A 22,475-nucleotide genomic window follows, 5' to 3' on the forward strand; every position below is an offset into this window, starting at 1 on the left:
CAACAAAAAATAGTTTTAAAAAAGGTAATGCAGCTAAACCTATCAAAAATCAGAAACTAAATTCAAGGAGAAATGAGAAAAAAGGAAAACATATTTGTAGCACATGGCAAGAGGTAAATCTTCTTCTTCTTTTTTTTTTTTTGAGATGGAGTCTTGCACTGTCGCCTGGGCTGGAGTGCAGCTGCGCGATCTTGGCTCACTGCAACCTATGCCTCTAGGGTTCAAGCAATTCTCCTGCTTTAGTTTCTCAAGTAGCTGGGATTACAGGCAGCCACCACCATGCCCAGCTAACTTTTATATTTTTAGTAGAGACAGGGTTTCGCCATGTTGGCCAGGCTGGTCTCAAACTCCTGATCTTGTGATTTGCCCGCCTCAGCCTCCCAAAGTGTTGGGATTACAGGTGTGAGCCACCGCGCCCTGCCCAAGGTCAATCTTCTTAATTAAAATTACCTAAGGATCAATTTTAAAATGAACAATAGGAAAATGGGCAAAGTACACAAATACGCAATCTTCAGAAATACAAATAAACAGCAATCATGAACACGTCAAAACTCACAAGTCACTAAAAAATGAAATAAACTTGATAACATCTTTTGCTTATTAAGCTGTTTTAAGGCTTTTAACATTTTAAATAATTAAAAATAAATAGAAAACCTTTAAAGGTTTTTGTCATGTTGATGTTGTTATTACAAACAGTATTGGAATAGGCATCCTTGAATAGAAATCTTTGTATGTATATCTTATTATTTCTTTAGGATGATTTACTATGTATCACTCAGGGTTCAGCAGAAAAACAAAGTACAGCCATTATTTTAACAGAGAGAATTTAATATAGGGAACTGGTTAAACAGATTTCTAAGTCTGTAAATGCTAAAAGGGAGCTCTGAGGTAAGCAGAGATATTAAATGTATGAAACTAGCTCCCTAGAGTTGGGGAACAAAGGCAAGAGATTGGATTATTAGAAACTAGACACTCAAGAGTTCCCTTGCTGAGAGCTGAGATGGTTTGTTCACAAGCAGGAAAGAGGAATGTTCATTAAAAAGACATTCTGAAAAGGAAAAGGAAATGCCTGGCATTCCTTCTCTATCTCCCCTTCAACTTAAAACAAACAACTCTATGTGCTTCAGAAAAATAATCCAAATAGATACATAAAAAGTATGAGAATGTTGCCACCATAAATACTAAGGCCCACCAAAATTCTGTAGTGATTTGGAAAGTAGGTTAAAAAGTACATATGATATAAAATATGAGCTTTGTAGTGGCCATCATTATCCTGAGTAAAAGAAAAACAAAATACTCTAGGAATTAACACAAAAAATAGAAAATCAAATTACACTAAAAAAAATCTTCCATTGCAAAAGTCAATTGAAGTCAATTTGACATTTAAGTGATGAGGTGGTTGGTTGGCTGAAAGCAACATAATTTTATTTATGTTTCAGGATATATGATTGTGTGGCCTGACAATCTCAGAAAGTAAAAGCAAAGAAATTGAAAGACATGGAAAGAACTAGGCCGGGACCAGCACTGGGCCTTAATAACCAGTTCACTGAGATGGTAAGGTTCTAAATCTTTAGAAGCCCTAATATATTTTACATAGTTTGACAGCATAAAGCAGGAAGAACTGACTGAAAAATATGTGTTAGCAGACTTGCTGACTACTTTCACCAAATAATTAACTGTCAAGTGGCAAAATAAAGGAGCAAAGCCAATAGCTTCACTATCTATGCAGCACCAAATAACTCAAAACCAGATGGGTATAGATGTACAGAACAGTTGAAAGCTAAGTTCACTATTTTCCGTGAAGCTCCAACAGCCCCACAAATGGCATTTAGCTCCATAGTAAACCATCCTATAGGTCAGCAGGAAGCTCATTATGGGCTGACAGTCCAGGAGACAAGCACTTTTCAGGGAGCTACGGTAGTAATTTCCTGTGTGAAAAGCTCACTGCTGTTCTTGCATTCCTCAGGGTGCATTTCTTCTCATCTCAGAGGATGTTTCTCTTCCACAGGAAGAGGAAGGAACCAGTTGTTACTGGATGTGTGGGCTGAGAGCTGTCGGGCATTTTCAGCATGCCTCGGTCTCAGCTGTGGGAACTGGGGATGCAGCTTAGATTCCCAGGCCCGGGACAGTCGGTATTACTGCAGTAGTCTGGGGCGTCACAGTTTAGAAATACAGTATCTCAGCAAGTTGGAAGGCAGAAATAATACCTGGAACACCTCCAGTTCCCAGAAACGTGCTAATTTTCTAAAGGAAATTCTAAAAAGTATTTATTGGGCTCCCAAATAGCATGATTTATAAATCCTTTTGTAAAGTTTCCTTTTTTTTTTCTGTCTTCACATTTTATACGGCAGAGTTCAAGTCCTAAATCATGTTTGTCAATAGGAGTAAGGACAAGTTTCACTGCATAAAGTATTCTTTAACTAGGACTATTTTTAAAAACTTTAAGAGTATCAAATTTTTGGTAAATTCATTAATATGTTTTCTTTCCCTGTGACTTTGAAACTTAAAAAGAAAGAAGGTCAAATTAGCATATTTGTCAGTATATCTTAAAAAAATTGGGACTTAGTGATTATTACTATTTTTCCTAAAAAGCATATTTTATTTGAAGGGGGGAAAAGAAGCCTCTGGCTTTCACTGTTAATCTTTTATTACAGTGATACTGTTAGTAAACTTTACAGCTATACAGATTATCTATCTTGAAAAAAAAATAAGCCACGTTCCTTTAACAAACTAAAACACTTTAGCATTTTAGTTGTTTTATTTATTTTTTTACAATCCCAAATCAATTTTTTTAAAAGGTCAGCCATCACATTCACAACTGTTAGCAGTTTTTATAACATATGGGTCATGATGTACTTCAAAAGCAAGGATCCAACTAATTTGCAAATAGTCTCTTTCCAGTCTCTAATATTTTCTCTCCTTTCTCTATTTTAAAGATTGTATCTGAAAAAATATAAATGTGTTTTCTGTTTCTAAATGGCAAGAGATCTTTGAAAATGTTGTGTTTTTCCTCATTTACTTGTTAGTTATCATGTATGTTCTGTTTTTTAAATGTCTTTGACAATTTAATTACATCACTTAATTTCGAAGGGGAATGTTTTTAAATTGTTTCTCAAACCTTACAAAAATTCCTCTTTTACTCCAATTAAGCATCTTAGGGCTTAACATTTAACTTCTTGAGTTACTGAATAAAAAATTACTGTATCCACTTGACATTTACTATCATTTGCTGTTAAGATAAAAAGTCTCTTAACTCTTAAAGGAAGATAAATTGAGGGAGGCACCAGCTAGGGAGTCCAGAGACCTGGATCCTATAAATGCCTAAGTTCATTTCCTTTCATACCCTTAGAGCAGGGACAGGAGAAACATACCGCAGAGCCACTAAACCAGCACTTAAAGATACCATACAAATGTCTGTTTCCTAATGCTTAGGAAGCAGCCACAAAGTTATAGATAAATACACCTAGTTTCAGAAGTCATATGCCCTAAACTGACAAATCAAATGCCACCATATAAACTGCTGCAAAGTTTAAAAACTTTACATTGTGTATGACCATTTTACACTTTCAAAGTTGTAAGTTTTAGTTTTAAGACACTGAAGTTCACATACACTGTGTTCTTTTAGTCTTTCCAAATCTTTGCTTATATAAGCAGTTAGGAACTGAAATAACTCTGAACTAGTTACGCAATGTTGTCTAGTAACCAGGATGAACTGTTGCCACAACATTCATGGAAATATTCTCTCTGTGTCTGCAAGTTTATTCTTTGTGTGTCCATATATTTTGTCAGCACGTTAATATTTTTCAGATAGTATACACCATATGACAATCTCCATGAAAGTGTATAACCTTTTTCTTCCTAAAAATAGGCTGATGCAAAAAACCTTTCTGAAAGAGAATCCAATGCACTTTGCTAGAAAATAAAAATCTAAATGACATTTAGGAAGGGAGTGTGCTTCCTAAAGTCATGGAAATGGCAGAGTATCTCTTGCACTGATTCAGCCGATCACTTTTCTGATCCTAGAACAGAACACAGGAAAACCACGATTCTTTTTCTCTCATCAGCCCCTCTGCCAAAATGATGCAGAGCCAGGAGATATTCTCAGCTATCCTGAGATTACTCAAGGCTACATCTTACTGTCCCTGGGGAAGGGAGATAGGGAATCCCACAGCTGACATTCACTCTGTCAGGAAATCCTCTTGGCTCTGCCTTCAAAATACACCCAGAATCCCATCGCTTATCACCACCTCCTCTGCTACCTCCCTGGGTCAAGCCAGTATTGCCTCCCGTCTGAGTATTTCATTAGCTTCCTAATTAGTCTCCTTGTCCACCCCCATCAACATCCCCAGCCTGTCCTCTTACAGCAGGCAGAGTGAACCTGTTAAGACACAAGTCACGTCATGTCCCTCCTCTGCAGGAAACCCCCCAGTGGCTCCTATGTCACCTGCAATCTGGCCTTCTATCTATCACTGCTCCCACTCTCCTGGAGAGCCCTTCCCAGATAGCCATGACTTGCTCCCTTCACTCCTTCAGCTCTTTACTCAAATGCCACCCCTGTCACGTGACTCTTGTCCTGGCCATACTAGCTAAAATGGCAGCCCTCTACCTATCTTTTCCTCTCTGCCTTCAGTGCCTTTTTCACCTTTGCATTCCCTGTACTATATACAGTTTATTTTTTAGATCTGTGAATTGCCTCTCTCTGACTGGAATGTAGAATGTAGGCTTCTCTGGAGCAGGTATTTTTGTTTCTTCACATTCTCCAAAGCCAAGAATAGTAAGTTAATAAATACTTATTCAGAGACATGTATGTGTGAGTAGGCATCCTTCCTGGATCCCACCACATCTGCTGTCAGTTGACTTAGGCAACTTAAAGATTCTAAACTAGACTGATGCATTTTTATTACCATGGTTCATATGTGTTTGATTTCTTCTGAAGCAACTACTTATACCTTGCTTTCCCTCCAGGCACGGTGGCTCATGCCTATAATCTCAGCACTTTGGGAGGCCGAGGTGGGTGGATCACTTGAGGTCAGGAGTTTGAGACCAGCTTGGCCAACATGGTGAAACCCTGTCTGTACTAAAAAATACAAAAATTAGCTGGGCATGATGGCAGGAGCCTGTAATCTGAGCTACTCAAGAAGCTGAGGCAGGAGAATCACTTGAACCCAGGAACTGGAGGCTGCAGTGAGCTGAGACAGTGCCACTGCACTTCAGCCTGGGTGACAGAGTGAGAGACCTTGTCTCAAAAAAGAAAAGAAAAAAGAAAAAAAGAACTGGTCAAAGGTTTTCTTCTAGAGAAGTCCTCTAGCTTACTGCAGCCCATTAATGATTTCTTCTGAATACTGCCCAATAATAATCTTTCACTGACATTTATGTATACTTGACATCTAATGTTCTGAAACCAACACTGATTTCTTCTTACTCAGTTACTTCTGTCTGGCTAGGTTGTTTGTTTCTTGAGGTCAGGCAGCCAGCTTGGTATCTCCCTCAGCATCTCATGTAATGCCTTCATGTAGGACATCTTTAACTATTTTGATTGATAGAATATCAAAAGACTGTAGACCCTTAGATTTTTTTCTATAACATAACTGCATGTTTATTGTAAATTAATTTGACTTGAAAGAAATAATATCCCTACTTCTAAAGAAAGGCATACACATATTCTGCATTATGTTCATATTATGCAGAGTTGCCAGGATGAAGATGAGAACACAGTGTCAACTCTCTGAGAAGAGTCCAGTATTTTGATAATCAAAGGAACAACAGCAAGATTACCAACTTCATTTTGTTCATTTATAAGACAAACAATAAAACTAATACATCAGAATTTAAGAATTTTCCTAAAGATAAAAAAAAGTAATAACCCTAGAGTCTTTTAAGATAAATTTTATTTACAGTTAGTTTAAAACTCTTTTTTTTTTTTGTTGTTGTTGTTGTTGTTGTTGTTGTTGTTGTTGAGATGGATGGAGTCTCCCAGGCTGGAGTGCAGTAGCACAATCTCGGCTCACTGCAACCTCCACCTCCTGGGTTCAAGCAGTTCTCCTGCCTCAGCCTCCCAAGTAGCTGGAATTATAGGCACACACCACCACGCCCGGCTAATTTTTGTAGTTTTAGTAGAGGAGGGGTTTTGTCACATTGGCCAGGCTAGTCCGGAACCCCTGACCTCAGGTGATCCACCCGCCTTGGCCTTCCAAAGTGCTAGGATTACAGGTGTGAGCCACTGTGCCCAGCCAGTTTAAAACTCTTTATATTAGGATACAGGAAACAAATTCATATCTTGTTTGTCTTTTTAGAAGAGAGGAGTGGGACATCCCGTGTAGCCACACCACATATCAATGCTAATGATAAATGCCCTACCATAATTTTGATGATAGAATCCTGGTCTAGTTCTAACTACAACATGAAAACATTAAAAGACTCAAATGGAATCTTGAACTAAATAATCTTTAGAAAATTAGTATATAAGTGACAATATAAAAAGAATAAAGAGTAAGGAATTTGAGAACAATATTTTAAAACTATGTTTATATGGCCACCAGTATATTCCTTTACAGAAACTTTTTTTTTTAACAATAAAGCTTTAAAAATAGAGATTAGTAACAGCTTATTTTGATCCACAATATTGTATCAAATTTCCTGCTTGGCATTAGAGACACAAGTGCAAGCCACAAAGATATCACCTGTTAAAGACGGTATGCCACAATTTCTTCTCTGTAGTGAGAAGACATCAGAGCACAGATATCAGTACACTTCGATCTACAAATCTTCCTGAATATAATATTAAATCAAGTGAAAGTAGAAATAGAGGCCAACTATTTCTTACACCATAACAAACTTCTTTTATGCTACTAAGAAATTTTACAAATTAAGGTTTAAAGAGACATCTTTTTTATGTCCTACCTTGATGAAATGAATTTTTAAGGAAATGTCCAATCTACAAAAACCAAACAAATCAACCCTCAAAAGAAACAGTAACTACAATAACAATAACAAAAATTACCTTTAAACACTACTTTTTTTGGCTTCCAGTATTTCTCCAGGTTTTTAAATTACAATCACATGCAAAGTACACACAAAAATATTGAATGCAATTGTGCTTCATGCCAAAGCAGAAATAAATCCCCTTTACAATTACGTCTGATTTGTTGTGCAGAAGCAAAAGAGAAACTGTCAGTGTAGGAAGGAGACTATAATTAAGGCTTATTTACCACTATATTAATGGAAAGGTGAATAGTTGAAAAAGTAATTTTATTTTAGTTTTCTAACCAATTATCTATCATTGAACTAAAAGAAAGAGATACACATTGAAAATTTAAAGAAAAGCCCTTTGGAGATATTCTTTTAAAAAGTCTAACTGCTTTATGAGCATCTATGTCTTCAGAATGCACTATTAAATTAAAGTCCTTATACCTTGCTTGGCAGCAAGCAGCTATGTCCCAGATTACAATCTACCTAGATGGGAGTTTATTAGCATAATCTCAAACCAATTTATAGCAAACAAGATTTTGTTTTCCCGTGTTTTGTTTGTTTGTTTGTTTGTTTGTTTGCTGGATTTTTATATACTAGTGGAGTCTTCCTTTTAATGCGTATATATTGGGTGAAACCATGTGAAGTCATTGATATTAGACTGTTTTTGCCTACAAAATGACAATTTCATATAATTCAACCTAATATTATCCTTTGTGGATAATAATTTTACTCTTCCATTTTATTATTCTGTTTTGTAGCACAGCTATTAAATATCATGTGTTTGTTATACAGAACTGTCTTCTCAAAGTCCCACATACCCATATATTCCTCGAGTTATGGTCCTGTATTATAGATGTATACTACAACAGACACATATGATCTACAATAGATATGTACAATCTATACTACAAGGGACATCCTGCTGTCCCTTGCTAAGAGGCAGTTATGCCCACCTCAATAGCACTGTCTGTCAAAACTGTCTGGATTCCTCACGTAATGAGGCTTTTCAAAACTTGAAGGGTACTGGGAGAGACAGTGAGTCTCAAAAGGTGGACCAAAGATTTTTAATGATCTATGATATTTTCTAGGCCAGGAATGTGCAATTTTAGTCTACTGACTACCTCACAAGGAGGCAGCACATCTCATAAACCTCCTATCTGTTTGCTCCTTCTCGCTACAGGGGGAAAACCTAACTCATCAGATTTTGCAAATTTCTACAACATGCATTTGGAGTAATTCATTGAACATAAATGTACTGAACACCTACTATAAGCCAAGTACTGTGGCAAGTTGTAGACATCCCATTAATTTTTAATTTCTTAAATTATTAATGCAGCAATGCTGCTAGAGTTATAAACATGAATACTGTAAGAAACAAGAACACAGATCGATTTGAAGTCCTAGTGGTCACCAGTGATTCTTGGAATTCCCTTTAACAATCAGCTCATTGGTTACCCTCACTTCGTTTTTGTCACTGAAACTCCTAATGAGAGATCTAGGAGGCTTCTCTGCTATGGGATTAACACTGAAAGGACCCTTGAATAATTAGAATGCTTTCTGGTACAAGATAGACTCAAAATGGACTAGTCCTCTGTAGAATTCCTCTACAATAAATACTATTCTTGAGATCTATTAGAGGATTTGTAATGTCATAATGTCAGGGTTTTATTTTGGCTACAAATTAAAAATGTACCCAAAATATTTAACTAAACTGACATCATAGCAGCAGTGTCGTCAAAGACCATGCTGTTCTTCCCATTTGTTCTTACGATTAGTTTTGCACTGACTAGCAGGATCAACTGTGGCAGTGATTTGCCTTGGAAAGAATTAGCAGAATCCTAAATGGAAAGGCTAAAATTCTTAATCTTTGAAGATTTTGAAAACACTGAATAAATAAATTTTATATATGTAATTTCTATCAACAAAATTGTAAGTATTAGAAATACTTCCTAATTTATGGATAATCCATCAAAAGAGATTAACAAACGGCAGTGCTGTTTTTCTTACAGCTTCTAATGAGAAGACTAGAAGTAAGTTTAGCACCTCTGAAGGACAAATAACACAATAGGGAATCTGCTCTGCAACAGCATGTGAAATGTCACCTGGGTGGCATCTTAATATGTGAGACAGTGGGTATGGATTAGACTGAGCTCAGGGACCTCAAAGTAAAAGCTTTCCTGGGAAGGGGAACATCACACACCAGGGCCTGTTGTGGGGTGGGGTGGCGGGGGAAGGGATAGCATTAGGAGATATACTTAATGTTAAATGACGAGTTAATGGGTGCAGCACACCAACATGGCACATGTATACATATGTAACTAACCTGCACGTTGTGCACATGTACCCTAAAACTTAAAGTATAATTTAAAAAAAAAAAAAAAAGCTTTCCTGGAAATTGTTGCTGCTCCCCCTTGTGGTAAACTATTTAGATGCATTGTAAATATGACTATAAAGTTTTTCCTATACTAAAATGTTAGGCTACATAGGCCACGTTTTATCTCCTCCCCCAACATTATTTAAAGGAAAATGGATTATGCCAAATGATTAAATGCCACTTAAGTGTCAAAAAAAAAAAAAAAACCAACTTACTGTGGTAGAATCAAAAGAAAGGATATCCATAACAGGGGGAGTAGAGATCTGCAAATCGATTACCTCAAGCTTTGGATTAATCTGTGTATATACATAAAAAAAAATTATGAGATTTTCATACCATAAGAAACCAAATACTATTTGTAAAAACCTGGAGGGCATTTTCTAATATATTCTAAAATTAAAATATATTGGTATATTCATTACTATGGATAAAAAAAAATTTTAAGCAAAATGTTAGCCTACCAATTCTATCAACGTATAAGAAAAGATCATTTCGATAAGGTTGAATTTACCCCAGAAATAAAATGTTTTCACTTTAGAAAATCAATGTAATTTACCTAAAAAGGAATATTAAAAATAAAATAAAATGACCCACCTCAAAAGATGAAGAAAAAAATCCTAGCCAGTTCAGTAAGAAAAGGAAATAAAAGGTATTAAGATAACAATTAGAAAGAAATAATATTCTCATTCATATATAATGTTATCTAGAATTTATGGCTAAATCATTAGAATAGTCAGAGTTTAAGTTAGTCCCAAAATCAATATATGAAATCAACTGCATTTCTGCATTCTAGCACACAGTTAGAAAATGCAAAATTTTAAAGGACACCATTTACAATATCAAAGAAGTTTAAAAATACATCAGAATAAACATACAAAAATGAGTAAGACCTTATGGAAAAGAATAAAACTTATGTTAACATTAAAAAAGGCTCAAATAAGTAGAAACTGTATCATAAATAACTTAAAAACAGAGTGCTGTATATGGAAAATAAATATATTCAGAATATTTGTAATGAGAAAAGTGAAATTAAAGCAAAATACCACTTAATACCTATTAGACTGCAAAAACTAGAAAGCTCAATGACGCCAACACTGTTTGTAGCAGCATTGTTTGTAATGGCCAAAAAACTATTGGAAGTACCCTAAGTGTCTATCAACAGTTAAACAGGCTGTAAGAATTACTACAGTGACAAATTCACTAGAATGCAATACAGCAGTGAAAACAATTTATGAATGCATGAATTCAGAATTCATATGTATGAATCTCAGGACTTTAATGTTAAATTAAAAAGTAAGTTACGGAAAATATATATTCAATATAATTCCATTTACATAAAGTTCAAACTCATTCAAAATTAAACAATAATTATAGATTCAAATATATAAAGTTACAAAGACAAGCAATGGAATGATTACCTAGAGTGGTGACTAACTTTGAGGGAGACTATTTCAGAATTTGAAAAGACAAAAAAATTAAAAATAAAATTGAAACATTATGAATACAAAGAAGTAAACAAAGAGCAACAAAGATAGCAGAGTTTTATATCAAATGAATGGTACCAATAAGTGTACTAACGAACCTTAAAGAAGAAACTATTGACTGAGCGCTTATCAGGAGTGTCCAATCTTTGGCTTTCCCTGGGCCACATTGGAAGAATTGTCTTGGGCCACACATAAAATACACTAACATTAATGATAGCTGATGAGCTAAAAAAAAAAAAATTGCAAAAATATCTCATAATGTTTTAAGACCGTTTACGAATTTGTGTTGGGCTGGATTCAAAGCCAGCATGTGACCTGTGGGCTGGACAAGCTTGGCTTAGGCAGTGAGAAAGACTTCCTATGGAGGAAACATGGCATATGACGGCTCTTTAATAAAAGATCTAGAAAACAAAAACAGAGAGGGAGATAAGTAAAAGAGCATTCTTCATGGCATAGTGGAAGAATGCTGACATACTTTCACACAGGGTTAGAAAGAAGAAGATTGTCAGGGGTCAAATTGTGAAGGGTGAAGGAATTTGGGAAGGCACAGAAAGTTGGAAGCTAAAATGTGCTGAATTGAAAGAGTAATCTGACAGACACATAAAGTGTCATGAATACATTAGGGACGGCAGTGAGGACACTACAGCGTTAATCCAGGTCTGTAGTGATGAAGGCTTGGCCAGTGATAAGAGGAGTGGAATAATTTTTAAAGCACTTACCATGCTTGATGGGTATGGCTGTAGTTTTAGAAATGTAAAATCATTTTATAATTATCCAGCCAGTGTGTTAAAGGGGAGGTATAACTGCAATGCTATAGTAAAGAAGGAATAAAGCTGTGCATGGTGAGGATGAGGGGCAATCAGCTCAGCTAGCCAAAACCGTTATCTCTTCCTGGCTGTCCCATAAAGCAGAAATCAAACACAGCCTCCTGCCATTAACTCTAAGTCCAGAGTTGAGGTAAAGAACAGAAATGTGAGAGTGACTTGTTTTCCTTTTAATCTTAAGACTCCCTGTCCAGAGACTGCTTGCATACGTTTTATTCTCTTTTATCTACTGCCACCTAGTGTAGACAGAAAATTATTTACCTAGAAAATACAATCTAGTTGCACCATCTGAAATTGAAACTGCTCAAGAAATCTAAATCACGTAGAGTCAGCACCTGTCATTAAAAAAAATCCTTGACCTACAAGTTGGGAAACAAGTCCTGATGTAATTAACAGTATTTAACTGCATAAGTTGCTGCCACATAAGTTAAATAGAGCTGGAAGTTCTTACTAAGTAACATTTATAGTCCTCTCCATAAAGAAAATATGCTGAGGGGGTGATATGGTTAAATTCTTTGCTAGCTAACTCTCAGGAATACTAACAGTACCTTGTAGCTCCTGATATTTATTAAAGGGAAGAATATGTTAATAATTAGAGCTGCCTTGAAATGAAGTGGGCTGCCTATGAGAGGCCAAGTTCTCCATGGCTGAACAAGGGTATATAACTGGGACTAATGAATGAGGTAAAGGTTAGCCTGTATGACCTCAAAGGTACCATCCCACATCCCCCATTGAGGTTCTCTGTGTCCATGATACTGAGGAGCCCACGAACATAGAACCTCTACTAATAAATTCCATAAGCCTTCACTAGACTACAAGCTTCTAAAGAGCAAGGAGTATGCCCATCTTGTTCACTGCTGCATACTCTAAAGCTAGTACAACGTCCAGCACACAGATACTTTAATATCTGTTAACAGGATAAAATGTAATTTTGTTTATATTGAAGCATTACATCAAAGTGGTTAAAAACACAGAATGGAACCAGAGTGCCTGGGTTGAAATTCTAGTGCTGCCACTTACTAACTTTAAGATTTAACTAACATAGACCTCAATTTCTCATGGGATAATAGTGGTACTTATTTCACCGAGATTTTAGGAATATTAACTTAATTTGTATAAAACACTTAGAACAGTCTTGTATAACTGTTAGACTTTATCATCATGTAATGAACATTTACTGAGGCCTGAAACAGTATAAACATATACCCCAGTTAGAAGTAGAATACAAAATGGATAGACAAGTGGTCATTTTAAAAAATCATAAATGGTGATGTTTTCAACCTTATTAGAAGATTGAGATAAAAACCCAATCTCAGACTTAAAGACTTAAATTGATCACTTGTACTTTTCAAAAATGAATCATGGTCAGACTATCACAAAATATTATTATATAAATATTTGGTTAAGGTAAAGGACATTTTCCTTCCTGCTAAATATCATACAGAATTTCATATGCAATTTATATGTTAAGGTAATCTAAAATGGCCATAAAAAACTGAAAGCCATCAGAACATTATTTTATTAAAAAAATCTTTTTAACCAATTATAATTCCTGCTTACAATATTCTGCAATTCTCCTAGAATAACTATCTTGATGCTTTACTGTCATTAAGAGCTATCGCCATCCCTTAGAATGGCTCTACTGTCTTCTCATCAAAATGTGTAAGAAAGAAGGGAACTGCTGCTCCGGAGAAAAATATCACACACACACACACACTGAAGGAAAGTCTGGTTTTGTCTAGGGGCAGGACAATGCAATCCAACTCATGACAGTCTGAAGAAGATAAAGTCAGCATGAACTAGTGATGTGCTATAGCACAACATGGGTAGGGTCAAGATACCTTGTGTAAAAACCGGGCTTCTTTCCCATCAAAAAAAAGAGAGAAAGGTACTGTTCTCATGTTTTTAATTAAGATGGAGTGCCTAGGCCAGGAGTACTACGAAGGATCTGTAGTTAGATAAGTAGGAAGAACCCGGGAGGGGGCTATTTCACATAGAGAGAATTTGATATTTCATGCCTTCTTTCATGTGGCCTCCTTCTCTCATTTATTTTAAAAGTAATATGGCTATCACCCCCTCTATCTATGTAGGAATTAGTAATTTATACATTTAGTCAGCTGGTACCCAAGATCTAAGACTCTGCAGGATTCCCCACCTTCAAACAAGTGAAGCGCTTAAGGCTAGCAAAGGGGTGGCTTTTGCAAAAGGCCAAACTATTTTACTCAGCAGATTGAGATTATGCAATTCAGATGAGTCTCATAGAAAACATAATACAAATCATAAAAATGTTATCTCGTTTCAAACTCAGAAATAAAACACTCATGGTCACTGCAAACAGAGAAAGAAAAATTCATCAGTTCACTTAGATACCATTTATTCTACATATTTTAATAAGATGTTTATTTTCCTTAAATCCTAATACTGACCTCAAAAAAAGATTTCTTAGTTTTAAAATATTTCCCAAGTAACTGCATGTAAATTTGCCTAAAGCTTTGAAAAAAACTTAATCTACTGAATTTAGTATTTCAAAGTAAAGTTTACTAATCATAAATGAACACAGCACAACTTCTATTCTGACTATTCCATTCTGTGTGAAAGTTTTGAACTAAGTAGTCTTTGGCTTAATGAGGGATCCATATTTATTAATTTGACGTAGAGTCTTTAAAACACAATTTGGTACTTAACAATTATTTATTCATAATACTAAAGTTGTTCCCTGTCTAGAAAATTTCATAACCTTGACTTTTTTATAAGAGTTTTTTTTTTTTTTTTTTTTGAGACGGAGTCTTGCCCTGTTGCCCAGGCTGGAGTGCACTGACATGATCTCGGCTCACTACAACCTCTGCCTCCCAGGTTCAAGCGATTCTACTGCCTCAGCCTCCTGAGTAGCTGGGATTATAGGCACGCGCCACCACACCCAGCAAATTTTTGTATTTTTAGTAGAGACGGGGTTTCACCATGTTGGTCAGGCTAGTCTCGAACTCCTGACCTCATTAGCCACCCACCTCGGCCTTCCAAAGTGCTGGGATTACAGGCATGAGCCACCGCACCTGGCCCAAGAGATTTTTTCAGGAAAAAAAAAAAAAAAGAAACAATTACAACAATTGGTTGTTCATATACAGAATCCTATCACTCTTCTGGCATTTTATATCACAGGGCCTCAAAGTGTTTTACAAAAGCAAGTCATGTTTTATACTTAATTTAAGCAGCCATGCATGTTTACAGATAATTTAAACTGTGTACACAGAGGCTGACTACCTTAAGGTCACAAAAAAAAATTCAGTCACAAGGCTCAGCATTTTGTATAGTGCAATTGAACTCTAATTCCACGATGAAGAAAAGTCAGTGTTTAATAGAATTTTTAGGGGTATATGTGAAAAATTTGTTTGAGAGTGGCTTTGCATGGCCTGGGTCAGCCTGACCCAGCAACACAAAGCAGCCCAGCTGGTTTAATGGCTTTTTGGCTGTACCATAAGAGCAGAGCCACTCAGGCAACTCCTTGACATTTTAAAGAAAGCCTAGCACTCTGAAATGAACTGGGGCTGACAGTAAATCAGAGAAAAAATGGCTTGAGTCTCTGTGCTGAGGTGAGTGTGGAGTCATGGAAATAGCACCTAATTCACGAGGAAAGCAGTCTCGAGATCAGCCTGCAGTTCTGCCACCCAACACCCTGGAAAGTGGCCAAATGGATATTTCCCTCCTGATCAATCTTGGCCAAACCACAAGATGACAGAATAAAAATACCAAGAGTTAATAAAATCAACTTGGATAATACAAGAAAAAAATACTCAAGTTAAATTAAAATATATTTCACATGTATTTTATATGAATTTATATAATCACGGGGATAAGAAATATAACTAGAAACAGAAGCAAAAAATGGGAAAACCAAATTAGATTACTTTTTTCTTTTAAATAAAAGAAAAATGATAATACAGTAAGTAGTACAAAGAAGTGGTAACATGATTAATACTTTAGAAGAACTGAAAAGATTGTCAGAAGTTGGAAAAGACAAAGATTATAGCCAAGAACTGAAAGTCAACACTACCAGGGAAAAGCAAAGACAGAAATCCCAAGATATGGCTGGATTAAACAAAATCTAGAAAATAGTTTAAAAAACAAAGAACAAAAACATATACTTAGATGCACAACTGGAGACTAGCAGAAGTGCCTGAGATAACAGCAAAGACCAAGACTAAGGAAAACAAAATGAAAGAAGTGATGTGGCTGAGGGTACATGCACAGCATGAACAGTGAATGCGGCTACCGTGCATTGCTGCTCAGGAATACATCTCAAGAACTCAAAACACCTAACTCTAAAAGCAAAGAGACTGCCAGTGATAAAAATTCAGATGAACAGGTAATTTCTGAAGTCAGCTCTTAGAAGAGAAATGGCTGAAGAAGAATAATGCAAAATAAGAATAGGCTAACATCAGCTAAGCATCTAGCAAAGATAAATCTCTCTTTGAAGACAAAAGAATGCTTAAATCATAACACTTAAATTCATAGGACCTAAGGGAATTTGTCAGCAAAAACCTACAGCTAAATAGATAACTATATATGCAAAATATATTCAGGCAATAACATTGTCTTAATTATTAGATTTAATCACTAACTCTCTTCTTTTACCTGTCCATAAGATTTTTGTTGCTGTAAAAGAGTTTTAAGCTACCTATTTCAATAACCATTATAAAAATTCTTGCCCTCCAGCCTTATTCTCATGACAGCCATCACATGACCTCCCTAAACACACCTAAAATATAAAGCTAGTTTAGACTTCACAGTCACCAGAGGCCTTAGATTTAATTTCTCATTTCCTATTACTATCAACACTATTTTTTAGTTTTACTTCTGGGCCTTCAAGAAACAAATATAAAACTTTATTACACACTATAGTGAAAACAACTGTTTATCAAAGTGCTGCTGTTTTAAGGCAGCACTAGGTTTTATATATAATTCAGTAATTTCAAACACCTCCTTCAGCAAAAGCCTCAAAATGTAGGACAAATATGAACAAAATACTCACTTCTACAGTCTCAACTTTTTCCTCATGGGGATGTGGTGTTCTTGGGTAGATATCAAGAAGATGTGGTGGTGAATCAAAATGTAATCTTTTGAGATTTCTTTTGGTAAGACCTTTACAATGCAATTCATCAAAGTTAGTCCTCCATAATAAGACCTATGAAAAAAGTCAATGATGTTGGCAGTTATTGACTTGCATGTACAAGCAATAGAGCTGATTTTAAAACCCACAATATACAGAATTGTCTCCCAAAGTAGGAAGGGTAGATATATATTTCAACTATGTTACTATTTCTCAATATCTTTTTTTAAGGTGTGGTTGAGGGAGAGATTTAACATTTTGAATTGCCTTCATGTCTGGTTTAAAATTCATATTAAGAAAATATCTGGTTATCTTAAAATCCTCTTTTTTTTTGGTCAAAGCCCAAAACCATGTTTTGGACTGGTCATTAACTTTATTCAATAAATCTGGCCATGAATGACTTTTGGTCATTTCAGATAAATGCAGATTTGGTATATAAATGATTTATATTTACCATCCTCAAGAAGCTGAAGATTAGGCAATGATTCAAGCAAAAGTGCTATATAATTACTGAAAGTGGACATATAGTGTCAGTTACATGTATAGTTAAGTGTAAAATGAGCAAAAGAAAATAACTATTTGAGTTCCCAAAATTTAGAACTGGCTCTGTTTCAGCTATGAGATAGCAGACTTCATGGTACTAATTAAAATATAAACTCATTGACAAACATCTTAACATACACAAACTAGCTGGTTGTAAAACTCTTAGCTGAGGTCAAGGATTCCTTTACCTTAACCAAATCAAAGAGGAGCTGAAAGATTTACAAACCTGTGTGTCTGCACCTCCTGATGCAAATAGCTCTCCACCTTTTGAAAATGAAACAGTAAAGACAGGTCCCTGAGAAATAAAGGGAAATAAAGAAAAAAAGTACTTGGTAATGCTTTCTCATGGCCAAGAAGACTATGGATATCAATTTCTCATCCTAATTTATGCATACTACTCATGCAATAAGTCTGATAAAACACATCAGTTGCTAGCAACTAATGCTGGCAGAGTAAAGATAATCAAAGAATCAACCCAATCATATTAAAACACAAATAAATGATACTAAAAAAATACTAAAAATTAATTTAAAAAATAACTTTTTTCTCCTTTCAAGAAAAGCTTGTACATATGTAAGTTCATAAGAATTTCTGTTAAGATTTTCTGGCTTTGGACTCTGTATTCAACCAATCACTAGCAGAAACTGAATGATAAATATGTAGGTAATGGGAATGAGGCTATTTACATGAAGTCCATTTCCTGACCAACGGGCTTCACTGAGTTCCCCCTTCATGTAGGCAACCATAAACCACTAAAAGTTTAAAGAGCAGAACACAGATAGGAGGAGAGCTGTGAATGATTAAAATCAGTATCACAATTGTGAGAAAGATGAATTGGAGTAAGATGCTTGGTTGGAGGCCAGTTAGGAAGTTCCTGTAATTATCTAGGTGAGAGGTAATGAAAACCCGAAATTGAGCAGTTACTGCGGAGTTGGACAAGACTGTGCTTGGCACAGTCACAAGATGGATAGCCTCTAGGTCAATTTTTCAGTCCAGATAAGAGTAAGTATTTCTTATCTCAAAAATATTAATATATACCATATGTTTTTAATATGTCCTTAATCTGTACAAGAAAAGTTTTAGGGAAAAACATCTTGTATTTTCCCAAGTAGACTATCCCACAGATTTAGGTTATAATATTAATAGCTTCATAAACACCTTTACTTCCAGACTAAAATTCCATCTTCATGTAGTGTTTTCCTACTGAAAGACTGTGTTTATCTTTTTTCCCTATTATTTTGTACTTTTTTCATGGATATTTCAATCCTTGGCCACTTTTATTTGTTGTGTTTATTCAGCCTAAATCCATGGATATGCATATATTTAAGCTGGTTAGTATTTATTTCTGCTTTACCCTAACACCACTGCAGAATAAATGATAACGCAAAGCAGGAAGCCAGGCAGAACCTGTGAAAAAGAAACTCTTCTCTTCTAGACCACAAGGCTCATTCTATTTCTAGATATAAACAGCTTATACTTGTTAAAAGGAAGTACCTCAAAAAAAAAAGAGGATGCATTCTAAAAAATTCAGAGAAGTTTGAATATTGTCTGGAAGAAAAGAATAGTTTATATACTCAAAAAAATTTATCTAGGCTGGGCACAGTGGCTTACACCTGTAATCCCAGCACTTTGGGAGGCCAAGGCAGGCAGATTACCTGAGGTCAGGAGTTCAAAACAAGCCTGGCCAACATGGTGAAACCCTGTCTCTTCTAAACAAACAAACAAACAAAAAATTAGCTGGGTGTGGTGGTGCGCCTGTACAGAAGGCTGAGGTAGGAGAATCGCTTGAACCCAGGAGGCAGAGGTTACAGTGAGCCGAGATTGTGCCACTGCACTCCAGCCTGGGTGACAGACTAAGAATCCATCTCAAAAATAAAGAAATAATAAATTTAAAAAATTTGATCTATATGCCAGGGAGGGATCTTTGAACAGGCTCAATAAAAGGCACCCCTCTTACCTACTTGGTTCTAAACCAATTGAGAAATAAGACAAAGGAATACAGCACATAAGAATCGAAATATCACCTTTCTTTCTAATAAATGCTTGTAAAAAGAGAATGTGGCTTTTATGTGTAACACAAATAGGCTTTCTAGAACTGATGCCCAAAATGAGTCACAGGCAACACTAGACAAGGGCAGGTCTCCCCACAAGGAATATCAGAGAAAAACAGTGAAGAATGGCTACTCCCAAAGGCAGGAGAGTAGAAGGTGTTAGGCTGTGCTTACCCAATTTCTCCTAAACCCACCAACAAATTAGCAGAAGGAGTGAGGGAGAGGTGTGAGAGGCTGGGTGTCAGGGCTAAGCGGGACAGCCTCCACATGAAGGAAGGATCTGAAGTATGGAATCTACTTACCCATCACCATTTACCCAGTCAATTTATACAACATACTGATAAAGACAGCAGGAGAAGATTCATTTAATGGCCATTGAAAGATACACATTGATTTTGATAAGAATTACAACAAATAATATTTCTTTTTTTCTTCCATTTTTTTTTTGACAGTCTTGCTCTGTTGCCGGGCTGGAGTGCAGTGGTGCAATCTCAGCTCACTGCAGCCTCCCCCTCCTGGGTTCAAGTGGTGCCCCTGCCTTAGCCTCCCAACCAAGTAGCTTGGATTACAGGCATGTGCCACCACACCTGGCTAATTTTTTGTATTTTAGTAGAAATGGGGTTTCATCATGTTGGCCAAGATGGTCTCGATCTCCTGACCTCAGGTGATCTGCCTGCCTCAGCCTCCCAAAGTGTTGGGATTACAGGCGTGAGCCACCACGCCCAGCCACAAATAATATTTCTAAGAGTTGCTTCCAGAGGATAAAAACAGCCTTGGAAGTAAAAAAATTTTATGATAGCAGCAATGTGTGCTATGTCTGGAAAAATAATAAAGGGACATAAAAATGGATCAGAAATTTAAAATATATATTATTTTATATTTTTATATATAAAAAGCAAGAATCTGAGTGTTAATACCGTATGTCCTTGAAGTGTATAGATGAGCCTTCCTTCTAAGAGGTCCAGAATCTTAAGGGTACCATCTGAAGAAGCTGTGATGAGATAGTTACCCGAAGGATGGAATGATATGCAATTAACTCCACCGCTGTGAACTGATTTGTAGAAAATAAAAGCAAAAAGTTCAGAGAACAATTCTTACTTTTGAAGATACCCCAGTGCCTTATTAGCAATAGGTTGCAAACAAGAGCACTGTTTCCACAACAACAAAACTCTATATGGCTCACTAAAACGAGTATTTTGGCATCACATAGCATTAAGCTTCCAGTTAGAGAGCCAGAATAACTTTAAAAATGAGACTGTGTCACGGAAAGGTAATCTTATTGACCACATTACTGTAAATTCTTTGGATATATTGCCAATAAAACTGACAGTTAATCATCACCAGCTCAGATAGGGTATATAACCTAGTCTCAAATTAAAGGTAATAACTAATTAGTGGCTTGGGATTAAAGGGAGAAAAGTGTGGAGACAGTTTGAAACGGGCACAGTCCTGCCATCATGCTTGAGACTTTGTTTCCAGACAGTATCCTTCCAACAGGAGGCAGTATAACACAATGATCAAAAGTTAATTTTTCTATGCACTGTGTAAGCAGGAAGACCTAAGTAGTTCTATTGATTCTTTGAGCAAGTTAATTACCCTATTTAAATCTCAATTTCCTTATCTTAAAAATGTGAGTAATAATGATACCTCCTAGGAATATTGTTTAGATTTGGCACAGTGTCTGCTACATGGTAAACACTGGATAAGCTACTATGTTTAATAATCATTTGGATTTAATATAAATCCAATATAAACCAAGAAAATTCACTTCTCTTTTAGTTCAATATCAATACATAGGCATAGTAGGTAGTTGTTTTCTACCAGTTATAACACCTATTTGTGCTCACGTAACTCCCTGGGATTCAGAATTCAGTCATTTCTATCCTGACTTCTCACACAATGCTGATAACCAGAATTTGAAAACTCATAGCAACTTCTTTTTTTTTTTTTTAAACCAGCCCTCACATCATTTTTAAGGTCTCTTCACTTCCTGCTTTCCTTGAGCTTCTGAGACCCTGCTGTTGATGGGAGCTAATTATACTATTCTCTAGCCTGTTCCAAGGCAGCCCATGACCCCAAGTAAGACAGCCAAACCACACCAACAAGGAGAATCAGTCCTTCCAAAAGGAGTCCATTTGGTAACTGAATTTTTTGTTAGGAAAATTGTTACCTTGGTAATGCTGTAGTAATTTGTTCACTCTTACATCCCAGACTTTCACAGTTTGATCAGAACCTGCTGAAGCTATGCATGTACCACTAGGGTTAAAGTCCACAAAATTTGCAAATCTAGGAGGAAAGAATAAGATGACCTAATATTTCAATTTCTTTTTTTTTTTTTTTGAGACGGAATCTCACTCTTGTCACCCAGGAGTGCAGTAGCGCAATGTCAGCTCACCACAACCTCCGCCTCCTGGGTTCAAGTGATTCTTCCACCTCAGCCTCCCGAGTAGCTGGAATTACAGGCACATATCACCATACCCAGGTAATTTTTGTATTTTTAGTGGAGACAGGGTTTCACTATGTTGGTCAGGCTGGTCTCAAACTCCTGACCTCAGGTGATCCGCCTGCCTCAGCCTCCCGCAGTGCTGGCATGACAGGCGTGAGCCACTGCACCCGGCCATATTTCAATTTCTTTACTCATTTCTTTATTTAAATTGTTATAATCAAACGTCTCCTTAGAAAACTAACCCACATAAATGCACAAAGAAAGTGTACTTACCCAACGGAATCTGAGAAGTTATTAACACATTGCTTATTCGTGGTATCCCAAATTTTAATAGTTTTATCCTCACTACATGACACAATTAGTCTTCCATCGGGTGAAAATCTAGAAAGAAGAAGAAAGAAGATGTTTTATGTGAAAGGCTCTGGAGAGTCACCACCTCACCTCTACACCACAAATAAACCAGGTTGTAAATATTAAATACCAGAGACCACTGTTACCATCCCATGCAGTAAAGTCATATTCTGCAGCCAAGATCTTCATCATGACAAACAACACTGACAGACCATTAAAAGGTCAAAATATGCTATGTAGACTAACCAAGTTGCTTTTTTCCTTTTATTCTTTTATTAAAATAATTTTGGTTTTATTGCATCTGCTTTGGGGTTTTGATTCAATTCTGT

At 36.1% G+C, this 22,475-nt stretch overlaps 2 protein-coding genes across 23 annotated transcripts in view; one reads left to right on the forward strand and one right to left on the reverse strand.

The window, feature by feature from the left end:
• Window positions 1–22,475, forward strand: part of LOC112441402 (uncharacterized) — a 133,250-nt gene that overhangs the window by 96,703 nt on the left and 14,072 nt on the right. For 5 of the 9 annotated variants that reach the window (XR_008620451.2, XR_008620450.2, XR_008620452.2 and 2 more), the window contains one exon: window positions 1,440–1,554. The gene's annotated coding sequence lies outside the window, so the exon portion shown is untranslated. Of the gene's footprint in view, window positions 1–1,439; window positions 1,555–1,966; window positions 3,214–5,687; window positions 9,553–22,475 lie in introns of those variants that run through there. The other 4 variants (XR_004665778.2, XR_008620454.1, XR_004665777.2 and 1 more) reach the window with 2 other exon arrangements.
• The window catches only part of POC1B (POC1 centriolar protein B), a 125,016-nt gene that overhangs the window by 48,631 nt on the left and 53,910 nt on the right, over window positions 1–22,475 (reverse strand). For 5 of the 14 annotated variants that reach the window (XR_010108854.1, XM_063593187.1, XM_003823410.5 and 2 more), the window contains 6 exons: window positions 22,069–22,176; window positions 21,520–21,635; window positions 20,267–20,400; window positions 17,525–17,593; window positions 16,678–16,830; window positions 9,559–9,639 (listed from right to left, as the gene is read on the reverse strand). Coding sequence is in view for 9 of the 14 variants with exons in the window: in XM_063593187.1 (XP_063449257.1) it covers window positions 9,559–9,639; window positions 16,678–16,830; window positions 17,525–17,593; window positions 20,267–20,400; window positions 21,520–21,635; window positions 22,069–22,176 (661 nt within the window). In the remaining 5 variants the exon portion in view is untranslated. The other 9 variants (XR_004665770.3, XR_004665769.3, XR_010108855.1 and 6 more) reach the window with 4 other exon arrangements.

Source organism: Pan paniscus, chromosome 10 (assembly GCF_029289425.2).
Source record: "Pan paniscus chromosome 10, NHGRI_mPanPan1-v2.0_pri, whole genome shotgun sequence".
Taxonomy (NCBI): Eukaryota; Metazoa; Chordata; class Mammalia; order Primates; family Hominidae; genus Pan; species Pan paniscus.